This window comes from Miniopterus schreibersii (genome assembly GCF_964146895.1).
Source record: "Miniopterus schreibersii genome assembly, chromosome: 3".
Taxonomy (NCBI): Eukaryota; Metazoa; Chordata; class Mammalia; order Chiroptera; family Miniopteridae; genus Miniopterus; species Miniopterus schreibersii.
In genome coordinates this window covers 59,172,939-59,186,407 of record NC_138103.1, presented here as the reverse complement: position 1 = coordinate 59,186,407, position 13,469 = coordinate 59,172,939, and the positions used below count along the sequence as shown (strand labels likewise).

The 13,469-nt window shown below is 33.5% G+C and overlaps 2 protein-coding genes across 14 annotated transcripts in view; one reads left to right on the top strand and one right to left on the bottom strand.

Moving 5' to 3' along the window:
• The window catches only part of RASA1 (RAS p21 protein activator 1), a 93,221-nt gene extending 81,458 nt beyond the window's left edge, over positions 1-11,763 (top strand). For 2 of the 4 annotated variants that reach the window (XM_081131207.1, XM_081131204.1), the window contains exons 21-25: positions 2,040-2,107; positions 3,476-3,564; positions 4,890-4,967; positions 7,237-7,371; positions 8,514-11,763. In XM_081131207.1, the coding sequence (XP_080987333.1) occupies positions 2,040-2,107; positions 3,476-3,564; positions 4,890-4,967; positions 7,237-7,371; positions 8,514-8,597 (454 nt within the window). In that variant the 3' untranslated portion in view covers positions 8,598-11,763. The remainder of the gene's footprint in view (positions 1-2,039; positions 2,108-3,475; positions 3,565-4,889; positions 4,968-7,236; positions 7,372-8,513) is intronic. The other 2 variants (XM_081131205.1, XM_081131206.1) reach the window with 1 other exon arrangement.
• The window catches only part of CCNH (cyclin H), a 52,131-nt gene that overhangs the window by 21,582 nt on the left and 17,080 nt on the right, over positions 1-13,469 (bottom strand). For 3 of the 10 annotated variants that reach the window (XM_081131208.1, XM_081131210.1, XM_081131211.1), the window contains one exon: positions 12,481-12,541. In XM_081131208.1, coding sequence (XP_080987334.1) covers positions 12,481-12,541 — 61 coding nt within the window. Of the gene's footprint in view, positions 1-10,397; positions 10,497-10,911; positions 11,897-12,465; positions 12,542-13,469 lie in introns of those variants that run through there. The other 7 variants (XM_081131213.1, XM_081131212.1, XM_081131214.1 and 4 more) reach the window with 4 other exon arrangements.

Below are 13,469 nucleotides of genomic sequence, written 5' to 3'. Positions count from 1 at the left end.
GGGAGGGAGGAGGGAAGGAAGGAGAGAAAGACAGAGAGAGTAATTTGGTGCTAAAAGAGCAATAATTGAGCCATTTGGATATTACTTGGTTTGTAACACAGTCTGTGACTGTGGGCTAATCTCCAACCAGAGCGTCCAGTTCTGAAGTTGTGTCGCAGTGCACTTATTGTGCGGTAATTAGGAGGAACTGCAAAGTTAGTGGCGAAGACAGAACTAACGACTAAACTTCTAAGACCCAATCTCATATTCTTAATACTGTTGTAGGCTTTTGTAAAGCACACCCCAATCCATTCAAGCCAATTGGAAATTTAGTGAAAAAGCATCAGAGAATGTAGTAGTCTAATAATGATATAACTTATTATAGAATATGTACTGCCAGTCATATTATGTCTCATAAAAAAATAACCCAACCACTAAAAAACCCAGTATCATACAGTTAGATTTGAAAATGTGTTTTAATCTGGCCTGCAACCTAAACTTTCTAGAGGTTTCTACTCTTTTTACAGGTAAAATCTTAGAATCATATGACATGAATATTTAAGAATTGTGGATTCTGTATTTCTTGGCTTTCATAGTGATTGAGAATAAAAAAGAATTACAAGCATACATTTCAGCACAGCTGTATGTGTGATGTAAATTAACACTTCTATAAACTCTAAGTTTCAAACAAGCATACTTGTCAAGCAAGCACAGCAGAAAATTCTCCTGTGAACTGTTTGATACTGTAAGCTGTTTTAAGGGGCATTTATGCCCAGTGGTGATGATTTCTGCCTCTAATAAGCTTTTAAATGTATAGATACCTAGTATCCCTCTTAAAATTGAAAGTAGATTTGCACATTGAAACACTTTTGTGGTTTGATGTTGCCAGGTTGTATTTCAGATTCTAACACTTAAGTATCAGAATATGTCTGAGTAGAATTTATACAAGATTCTTCATAAATTAATTTAAAATAAACCCAAATTTAAAGACTTAATGATTGTTGTATATTCTAATTGCAACAACTGCTAAGTAGCAGCATATTCACCTTGTAAGAGTGCAAAATTAGCACACTGTCACATGTTGGAAAGTAAATGCTGTGATTTGGGTTATCCCTTCTCACAGAGAACTGAGACTGTGTTATTTTAGTTTCTAGAAGGAATTTTATCAACTATTTTATCAAGAATTATTTGGGAATAATTCTTTCTTTACAAGGGGCAAGTAAGAGGTCAGTTATTAGTGTGGATTCCTCTTAAAAGGAAATTAGAGAAAGACTGTCTACATGACAACATATATACAACATATATACTCTCTATCAGTAACTGAAGGAGGCAGGCTAGGAAAAATCTAAATAAGCTGGTAGTTTTATATTGTACATTTTTCCCTGAGTAAGATTAGCAGGTAAAATCATATATGACATTGTTGCTAGGCCATATTCTTTTACAATTTGAGAAGATTTGTTAACTTGAGAAAATCTGATGTCTTTTTCTTTATGGCCATTAAAGCTTATCAGCATTCCATTATATACAGTTTCATTTATCAAGGAGTCACCTTTTTCCTAGTACAATGAATTCTTATTTTTATACAACTCATCAACAAAGTCAATAGAATCAACCTGATTTGTAACAGACTTTACAGGGTTCTGTTTAAATAGAGAGAGAATTGAAAGAATGGAAGTTTTAGGACCTTCCAGAACTCTGTATCCATAAAAATATATTTGTGCTCCTGTAGTTTTTCTAGAAATTCTTAAGTGTTTTTAAGGACACTGCTTTCTCCAATTAAATTTAAAATGTACTACTAGCTTGTAATAAATAAATAGTAGCCAAGATAGTAAATACTATAAATGTAATTTAAATCTGCCCAAAGTAAATCTAAAATTCCAAATTTGGGAAAAGTGAATATGTTTAAGAAGAAGATAAATATGTTCTTAAAGTAATATACTTTAGCTATTTTCTTAAAGCTGTGTTTGTGCTTCCCTATATTCTAAGTTCATGGTTCTATGAGTATTAAAAATTTTTATTTTAATGTAGTTTTCTAAAAAAAAATGTTTCTTCCCATTCAGTGGTTTTGTTTTTCTTCGACTTATCTGTCCTGCCATCCTAAATCCACGGATGTTCAATATCATCTCAGGTAATCAATTTTTGATAAATTTTGAAATTAAAAAATTAGAATAAATCTTCATTCTATCTAGTAAGTTTACATGGTTTTTCTTTACCTTTTCTTGCCATTTTGCTTCTTTTACCTTCTTATCTAATTTCTGAAGCCTGAGATGACATGATTAGATACATACCAGGTTTTTTCCATTTCTACCTGTGTCTCAAACTCTTATTGTCATGACTTTTTCCTATCTGCATCTTGGCCTTTTCAAGTTGGGGGGGAAGAGCTTTTTGTGCTACAGTTGCAGCAGTGCGCTTCGACTACTTAAAAGAACGTGGCTCTTCAGAGATTTTCCATTAGAGATTTCGTGTCACCAGTTACATAATGTTAATCAGCCATTTTTAACTTCCAATAAACCAGATTCAGTTTTGCTTATTACCTGTGTGGCCATTATGAATGTAATAATGAGCCATTATTAAAATAAGGAACCTGAACCATTATCTTAATAATTTGAAGTCCAAAGTTATATTTAAAATATTTTGGAATATTTTAGTTTTTATCTTTATAGCCATCTCATTTCTGTCATTGTCTTCTGTTGCTACTAAAATGGTTAAGTCTATGGTCTGTTAAAAATTAAGGGTTTATAATTCTTTTGGAGAGATTTATTTATCTGAATGTTGGCCTCTGAACCACTAGGCAATACTATTTATAGTTTAGCAGCTTAAGATACAAAGAGTACAATCTAAAATCAGGAAGGCAGACTCCCTATAGTTTTTTACTGTTAAATAATTATCTTATGTTTCAGGGCTTATATTTTAATAGCTACAGATACTTTTCATTTACATCCTAGTATCTGTATTCTATAAGGAATTGTTTCCTGACTAATCTTTGAAATACTTCAAAGGTTTATTAAATCACATGTTTTTCTCTTAAAAATAGACTAGAGGCTTTATCTTTGTTACTGAACTTTAAAGTGCATTATTTGTAGTTACTGGGGGTTTGGAGCAGGGAATTGCTCAGGTTGCATATTAGTAACCTGACTGGGTTGAAATTAGCTTTGTGAATTGTCACGGAGGGTGTACAGAGTGACAGTTATTTTAGCAGTAAAGATAAAGCTTTGAGGTATTCTGAAACATGCACCTGCTGGGAATTGCTGAGCCTTGCAGTAAGTACCCTTTTCACAAAACTAGAAGCACTGATAAGTGTATTCAGCACTTCCCCCTTTACTCAAGTTCTTTTGAATTACACGGGTCATACATACAAAAAAAATTTATGAGTTGTAAGTGGGAGAACAGTAGTATTTTTAACAGGAAAGAAATATTAATGTCCTAAGTTTATAATGGTCTTACCTGGAAGTACTTCTGAAGTTGGTGTCATTAGCTCTGCCCAATTCTTTTATAGATTCCCCATCTCCTATTGCTGCAAGAACATTGATATTAGTGGCTAAGTCTGTGCAGAACTTAGCTAATCTTGTGGAATTTGGAGCTAAGGTAAAAAAAAATTTGATTCTTTAAAATATCATTCATGTGTGAAATTTTGATATGGTAAAATCACAAAATATAGCTTAAGTAAATTTACAATAATGGGTATTTCATAAAGAGAATTTATATTTTTGTTGATATGTGGATGTATTTTTGTAATGTTTTGTTTAGATTTTACATTTTAATAATGGAATTTTTAAAAACACCATTCTGCCCTGCCGGGCATGGCTCAGCGGTTGAGCGTCGACCTAGGATCCAGGCGATCGGGGTTCGATTCCTGGTCAGGGCACATGCCTGGGTTGCGGGCTCGATCAATGACTCTCTCATCATTGATGTTTCTATCTCTCTCTCTCCCTCTCCTTTCCTCTCTCTGAAATCAATAAAGATATATTTAAAAAATAATAATAATAATAAATAAAAACACCACTCTAACCATTATAGAAAACTATCTTCAATTTTCAGAATACTCAAATTCTCCCACTTTTAAATATAAAAATCAGCATATGTTTAAATGCACTCCAATCCATTTTTCAAAAAATTTAATTCATATAAATATTCACTGTAAATTTCAAAACTCGAATGAGCTTTTAAAACACCCATCTGTGATCCCATAACCTTAGGACTGTTAATATCATGGTAGGGATCTTACTAAGACTTTGCTCCCCACAGCCTTGATGAACGATAGGCATAATGTTTGTTTCATTATTTCATTACTCTTAGAGAAACTGAATTTTTCATGTCTAGTTCTTTAAAATTTACAAATGAGGTCTTTATCTCTTCTTGAGTTTCTTACTGATTTTAAGAGAGCTTGTGTTAATACTAATCCTCTCCTATTTAACAACATAGCATATTTTTAAGTACACTTAAGATTTTAGTATGAAGAGCAGTTTATATGTCTGGCTTAGTTTTTGAATTTATCTGAATCGTATATTTTCCTGTTGCAGTCCTTAGCACACTGTAATTCCCTGTATTCTCTGCTAGATTCTGCCTTTCGGGATGGGCCCATGTTTGTCATAGTGCTTGGCAAATAATAGTTTCTCAGTAATTATTTTTGAATGAATTCCACATAAGCAATTTGTGTCTGCTAGGCTATGTGTTCTGATTTGTTCTCATTCCAGAATTTATTCTTTCATTAAAATAGTCCAGTTCCTTAGTATAGTTGTTTGCTTTTATCAGAATGAAAATATTGTCACTGTATGATTCTTGTAAACATGTTTTGCTACTGATGGACACAGATTTATAAGAATTCTTGTTAGATGTAGGTTTTTGTTATATAGATCAGACAGTCTTTGTTTTTGATGCATATAGTAAGCTTTTCATTTTTATATTTTTAGGAGCCCTATATGGAAGGTGTCAATCCTTTCATCAAAAGTAATAAACATCGTATGATCATGTTCTTAGATGAACTTGGGGTATGTATATAATTTTTCAAGTACTTTGAATAGTTAGCTAGACCCATAGTTAGTATAGCTGAGAGCTAAGTCATTTTAGCCACAACTTTAAAAAAGATTTTCTATCCAGAACTAAAAAAGGGAAAAAGCTGCATATTTTTGTTTACCTTCTTAAAGAAAATATTTTGTTTGACTATAGTTTTAACCATTTATTCTTACACTAAATGACTTATACCAAGCATATACTATTGGGGCTTTCAGATTTGTGTCATTTTCTAGTTTTTGTTTTGTCTTTCTTTATTCTGTTAGCTGTTCCGCCTCACTATTGTGACATTCTTTTGCTGCTTTAGCTACTTTTACTTTGCTACTGTTGTGTGGAATTTAAAACAAGATGGATGACCCACAGTTCTAACCGTGCTCAATAAGTAAATGCACTAGAGAATGTTTTTGTGGCTTTCTAGGAATAAAATACATGGATTTGGTGTTATACTTTAGTTAGTGGGTCTACTTATGCCTCACTTGGGTCTTTATAAATAAAAAATGGGGGTTTTAAAGAAAATAATTTCTGAGACCCTGAATTTCTTATTCTTAGTACAATTTAGTTATACATTTTCAGATATTGACTCAATTTAAAACCAAGTAAATTAATTAGCAATTCAGTATATATAGAAACCAGAAAGGGAACATGTATGTGTGAATTTAGACAGGTATATGGCATTAAGGGAATGCTAGGGTAGGAAATTGAGGTGCGCCGTTTTCTGCCTCAATTCACTTAAATCCGGATTCAGTTAAAAAAACACACAAGTAAACAAACACTATATCACTGTGCAGTCAAACCTGTCAGGACTGCTTGTGGGCCCCTAGTTTGCAACCTCAGGTATAAAAGAATACTGTATAAGAAATTATTCACAGCAAAGCTTCTTATTTATAATGAAACAGAGAAATAAAGGAGCAAGTGCTAAGTCCACGCTTCCATATGTGAACTCCTGGGAAGTTTTGAAGATAGAAGTAAATACTATGTGTACTATAAATATTTATATACTAATATTTTTTTCTAGAAAAAATATAGTTGGTCAGTGACTGAAAAATAATATTTAAGGAGCTGTGTGAAAACTATTTATCCAGTATTTAAGGCTAGCTCATTTTATCCTAAGCCATGATTCATGGTTGGGGCTCCATTTTCCATAATCATAAATGTCGACAGTTCGGCTTTGTCTGTCACTTTCCATGTGTAACCTAGCCTTTCAAACTGCTTAGAATCCCAGTGTTCTAATGCTCTTCCAGTCTCCTCACACTCTTCTATTCCTTCACTACCTGTAGAAATCAAATTTAACTTTCAAGACTCACCTCAAATGTCTCCTTCAGGAAGGCTTTGCTGAGCCCTAAACCTGAGTGTTTGCTTCCCAAGTACCCTCTGCATGTCTGTGGTCATGCTGTGTTTCTATGATAAGTTTAGTTCCGTCATGTCAACTATACTGTAAGCTCTCTGAAGGCAAATACTGATGGATGTCTTTCATTCCTATAATCCTTCATTCACTGAATAAATAAGAATGACTTATATGCTAATTATTTCTTTATTCTACAGAAAACTGTGTGTTTTGCAGTATTTAGGGAATGTATAGCAAATATTGTCACCATGTTAAATTTTATTCGAAGGCTCAAAACATCGTCAGTATTTAGTGCTAATAAAGTACTATCTAGTGACTGTTACTCTGAACATTACCTGAAGTACCATAATTAACACTGGTCATTTCCACACAGTAGCAAGTTTGGGGAATAATCCACTGATAATTAATTATAGGCTGAACACATCTTCATCACACTTTTATAATGTAGCTCTTACTCACATATGCTGATAAATTTAGACAAACTATGGTATCTTAACAATGAGATTCAGTCTGAAAGAGTGGAGGAAATTTCAAGTTTAGGTTCATTTAATCCAGATTAGCAATCAATACTTACATTTTTTGGCACATGTTCCATATTAAAAAAAAAACTTTATAAAGTTTATGGAACCCGTTTGTTTAGAATAGCAGTGACACTGTGTAACGTCCTGCCATGCTGCAGAAGGAAATTGAGCCGAGTTTGATATGAATACCAAGGTCATGACATCCACGTTTGTAGAATTAGCACTGAATGCGACATGTCAATAAGTCCTCAGAATTTTATCAGAAACTTAAGAGGATATTTAAATATATTATGTGTTAAAAATTCTACGTATTATAATCAGGATGTTTTTAGAAGAGACTAAGATTTTACTTCTAAATGCAGTTTTATGATTCCCTTAAAGAATGTACCTGAACTTCCGGACACTACAGAACATTCTAGAACTGACCTGTCCCGTGATTTAGCAGCACTGCATGAGATTTGTGTGGCCCATTCAGATGAACTGAGAACACTCAGTAATGAGCGTGGTGCACAGCAGGTAGGTTTTTGCCAGCCTTCGTTAACAGTGTTTCGTTAGCATTTACGATTCTCTGAGAGGTAGTAAGTAGCTGAGTTATGGTCAGTGTTTTTATCAGTTATTTTACATTTTAAAGAATGAACCATAATCCAGTAAGATCTCAGACAGGACTAACAGGCTCAGACTAAGATTATGTAATTTTGATACTACAAAATGTCAAGTCTTGCTCTTGATTCTAAATTAATGTTAACTCTGCTGGAAAAAATGGTGTTCATACACTTCAATGGCATGTGTGAAAATGGGAAATGAGCTAATGTGTCAGTAGTAATGTGGCTTTTTCTTTTTCTCACACACACAGTACATGGCCAAGTGATTCATAAACTGTCAAACACATGAGAATTATTCAGGAAGTTTGATAAAAATATTTCAAGCTCCAGATCAGAAATTCTCGAGTGTGACATTTGAAATTGCCATTTCTAATAAGCTCTTCCCACAGTAGGTCACTACACTGGCCAACCATTTGGCCAGGACCTTATAGAACAGATTAAAGGACTGAGTTTTCTTCAACCTGAGATTCTAAAATCAAGTTTTTAAGATAATAATCAGGTTCATTAAGGTTCCAATCACTTTAGAAACTTAGGTATATTGTATACCATGGACCTACTTATGTGCCCATGGCATGCATAATGTCTCCTTGCTACACTGGAGCTAAGTTTGTTGTATTACTTGCCTTAAACATTATAAAATTCTTCTTGGAGGATTTGTCCAATTAAGACTTTTTAAAACAGTAATGTTTGTTTTCAGTTTAGGCCCAATGTAATCATGTTTCTTTCATGATTCTTTAAAGTGATCACGAGGCTGCAAGCTGATTGCCCTTATGTGATCTTATTGGGCTTAAGATGAGTACGTTATAAATCTGGGTCTGGCCTAAGTAGATATAAGAATGCCAAACACATGAATTTCTAGTCACTTTAGTGTACAAAAGTTCTAATAACCAAAATATTATGACCAAATCTACTCAGTCCTTCAGAAATTTTCAAAATTTTATGATTTCAGTAGAATAGTAATCTGGCTTTTTTCAAATCCAGGTTTCCATCCCTGAAACTTCCAACCGAGCTTTCATTCATTTACTAATTATTTTCATACTGTTTTTCCTTGTCTAGCACGTACTGAAAAAGCTTCTGGCTATAACAGAACTGCTTCAACAAAAACAAAACCAGTATACAAAAACCAATGACGTCAGGTAGCAGCTTTCACCCAAGTGTTCTGCATGGATTCAGTATGCCCAACATGGTAATTCACACCAGTATGTCTCCTTTGCTCTTGCCAAAAAATAGCACACCTTTCCACATTCCAGTGATGTGTGAGCTATGCAAACAAAGCCCCAGATCTGCTGGTGAATACTGTACCAGCAGCTTTGTAAGCTATCTGTGCAGGATACTTGCACTTTTTCCACATATGGAATCAATCTTTACCAACCTCTGAGCCTTGGTGTACAGATCACCTTTCATACAACAAAATGCTATGACTGTATCTTGAACTTTGAGAATATATTTTCAATACATCCAATTGCCAAAGTTTTGCTGTCTCTTGGAAAAAGAACTATGAAATCAACTGACAAGAAAAAGCATTCTCTGTTGACAATTGAATATAACTGGATTGCAGACTGTTCTTACTGTAACTTCTTCCTGATTAGGAATCTGACCGTTTGACTGTTCAATGACTTGTTACAGTTTCCAGAGTTTGCCATTATAATAGGAACAATCTTTGCTGTATACTTTTTTAAAAACTGTGCTATTTCTCTTGCTGGAACTGTTGAAAGAAAATATATAGAATGGATCTATTGCTCATCAGCTTTATTTTTTAAACATACCACTTATTTGTTCAAACTGTCAAAGACTGTATTTAGATCTCATAATACTTTTGTTAAATGTTTACAACAGTAAATAGTTTGAATTCAATAAATATTACTGGTCGTTGTACTGATCGATGCATGTTACCTATTCAACCATTTTAGATGACCAATTTCTTTTGTGTTAAAAACACACCTAGAATGCTTTTTGTTGAAAGTATTCATTAATTCCAAGTTGATTTTTTTTGGATTATGCAAACAACCTCATGAGTCACTTAACAGCTATCCATCTTTGAACTTCTGACTGCTTGTTGTATCTGCTGGGTATTTAGTTTGACTGTATAGTTTTATTTGCTTGTGTATTTTTGTGAAGTATTCACAAGGGTTAAGTTAAAATAAAACCAAGGGGTATTAAATAATTGATTACTTCTGTCTAAATACAGGTAAGCATTTAATTTCATTTTCTTCCTTATTTAGAAACAGTTTAAATTTAGTGTCAGAGCAAGGCCCAAAGAGAAGATGAAACATCAGATCATCTTTTTTGCTAATGGTCTCTTTGGAAGGACTATATTAATTCATTCATTATGTATTTGTAAAGCAACAATTCCTCACTCCCTTAATTGTGTAGGGGAGAGAAGGCATACAAAAAGTCTGCAGCAGTATATCGAAGTGGGGCGAGACAGGAACTAAGGGAGATATTAGGAAAAGCATTTCCCACAGTAAAATTTTCTAAAGGCCCATATTCTAAGAGCAACTCCTTATTCTATCTTTCTGATTAAAATAAAGGAAAAAAAAATAAAGTGTTAATTGAGGGTTTACAAGATTTCTCTCTGTATAGTATAACCTTAAACTCTTATTTTTGTGGAGGCAGCCCACCCTAGTATAGCTATAATCACAGTTGAACAGTGATGGCAAAAAACTCACCACATTCTGTCTTCCTTTTTCTTGATGTCAATTCAATTCCACTTTTTTCCCATGTCTCTGTATCATATTACTTTCCATCCCTCCTGCTTTTCAGCTGGACTAACACAGTCGTATCCAACTTGGTCTCCTTCCTTGGTGTCTCAGTGCTAGACAACAGATGTCAGCAATGCTGACCTATCTGCCATTCCTCAAGCTGAAATGCTTCTCCCTCTTCTGCCTTTCACATTTTAATGACATGTTTGTCTCTTAAGCCAGAAAACTTGTCATTTACCTTTGCAGGACTTGGAATGATGAAATAAAACCTCTAAAAGTGAGGCTGGGTAGGAAAATTTGAGATGTGGACCTTGCTTTGATACCAAAGTTTAGTGACCTAAAAGAGAAACAAGGTATTTTTAAACAGCTAGAGCCTAGCAGCACTGGTACTTAACCTGGTCTGGAGGACTGTCCACTTTCGTAAAATCCCACTTCAGGAATTTCACTCCTCATTCAACGAGGACACCAAAAAAGCTTATACCTAAAATGTAAATTATTATGGAGAACAAATACACATGTAGTAAATACTGCCTTCAAATACTAATATAATTAAAATGGAACCTACACTCCTATGGAAAGTGAAGCCTGAGATGCGCTGACATGAGGAGAGGTATGTAGCCATAAAACTTCTAGATCCGAGGCAGTTTCTCAGAATTCCTTCAACCCAGTTTTTGAGAAGAAAATTGACAGACACCCATAATTTGGTTCCAACTTAGAAACTGAGTAAGATTAGTTAATAATGAAACAAATGCTGTAATAGCCAACATTTATTGAACATGCAGTATACAGAGACTATTCTAATTAATCCTGTGAGGAGTAGGCGTTTTCTCCCTTTTCACCTTGGGAAAAAATGGGCACAGAGAGCACTTTAGTAATCTGCCCAAAGTTACAAAGTGGAGGTAGCCATGATTCACACCAAAGGAATTTGGTGCTACAGTCTGTGCACTTACATTTTTTTTATATCTACTCGTGTTTGAAATAAATTTCTTGAATAATCTGGAAAATTTTTAGTAACTATAATGCATTTATATGGATTCACTTAGGTAATCTAACAGGTTAATTATAAAACTGAACATACAATTTACTACCTAACCTTTAGCAACTCAGTTTTTATCTAGAAAACTACTAAAGACTGCCTATTTGATTTCATTTTCAAGAAACCCATTTGGAGATGTTTTCAGTTAACTAATTGAGGAAAACAAATACCTGTTACTCTGGCTGACTAGCTTTGGTACATTCTGTAGTTCAGTAGTAACATACAATAGATAAAAGTACATCAAGATGGCATTTGAGAAGCAATATATAAAAGGTTCCAGAGGGCATAAAGCATTCCTTAGCGTGTTTAAAGCTGACTACTAAGTTTTGTTTTTTGTGGTGCCTTTTTCAAAAGGGATGTTTGCTTACTGCATTTTGTTTAAAACAACATAGGCAAGTAAGTTACAGCTTTGGTGTGGCCACTACAGGAAGACTAATTTGTTTTTAGTCATGGAGGGGCAGATTATCCAAAGCAGGTGCTATTCTGGGTCCTTTGAAGATGTCTTATTTCACATAAAGCTACCCTGAAAGGAAAAACTTTCAAATAAATAAAGTTTACTGTATTTTGATGCTTTCACATTATTTCATTTTTAAAGAAATTTAAATGCCAGATATGCTTCATCCATTTCTTGATCTGTTAGCACTGACAAACCAATTTCAAATGGTTAAAGAATCTACCAGGTCATCATCAGTCCATTCTTCCTAAGAAGGAAAGAGGGTACAGTAAGGATGTTATACTGAAGCATAACCAGTATTGTTTACCTCCTTGCCTGCCTTTAGGAAAATGGTCCCCTTTTACTGTGCTGATTACGGGCGCTAGATAAACCAGGAACGTTTGCAGTTTAATCTCACAGTAATATGACATGGTCTCACCAGACTACCCCAGTGACAGGAATGAAGGTTACAGTTGTGGCCTTCTGCTTCTGATTATTTATATGTGACTTGCCAGGCACAATTTCTTTCTAAGGGTAGGAAAAGAATCCTTGGAGAGCAAATAATAGATCAAAACTTTATAGCATGTATGTCTATCCCTGCTGCTTTTTATGACCATAGGAAGGATTCTTCAAGTAACTATTATACTACTTCAAAACAGACTAAGAAGTGAGAAAAATTCATGTAATAATATACAGTGTACATGAAGAGTATAAAGTATGAATGCTTTCAAAACCCAAATATATATATATATATGTATGTATAAAATGCTTGCACTCTGGAGTAATAAAATTTTAATGATATGGTCACACCAGAATGCACAATAACTTAATATTTACCTATGAAGAACATACCTCCTCATGTTTGGATTTCTTTGAGACATAATCATCATCTTCATAGCCTTTCCTCTTCTTCCTGTAATTAGGCAATCATCAGTAAGTAATCTAATAACAGGCAACATAATTATAAAATTAACTACCAAGGCTATATGAAATACCTGTATATCTTCTGAAGACCACACATGGAAAGAGGTGAAGAATTATGAAGAAAATCTTTCAAATCTTTAAATTCAATGTAATTCTTATTAAATCCTAATAAATTTTTTATGGAACTCATCAAGTCTAACCCTGACCTGGAAAAGATTATGCAAAAATAGCAAAAGGAATCTGAAAAAGAAAGTGTGGGAACCATGTCCCAGTTCTCATCAAAGTACTATACATAAAACTGGTAATTAAAAGTGTGGTATTAACAAAGAGTAAAACAATTTAAATGATTAGAGTATATAGGCAAAACAATTATATATAGGAATTTAATCTGTAATAGATGAGTATTTAAGTGAGAAAAGTGATAAAATATTTTAAAATGGCTGCTATAACAGGTTATTTGAAAAAAGATTAATTTCTACCTCAGACCATTCACAAACAATTCCAAATGTTTTTAACAGCTGAAAAGGCAAAAAAAAAAAAAAAAAAGACTGATTTAGGTCAAGAAAAGGTATTTAGATGTTAAAGCATAAAGCAAATGACAAATTCCCTTATATATCACAAAGTGAAAGAAACAGAAGAAAAGAGGTATATAATATATACAAAGATGAGTATATAAAATACAGAACTACTAATCAAGAAAATAAGACCGGAAAATTGAGCAAGGGTTTTAAGTAAGCAATAGAAAAGAAATACAAATGACTTCAACATACAAATGTTATTCCTTCATAGTAGGGAAATGCAAATTGAAACACTGATACTACTAAATGTACAATATGTATGAAAGCATTCATGAAAAGAAAAAAACTTTATTTCATACACAAACACAGAAAAGGTTGGCAAAGGTAAACACCAAGTTA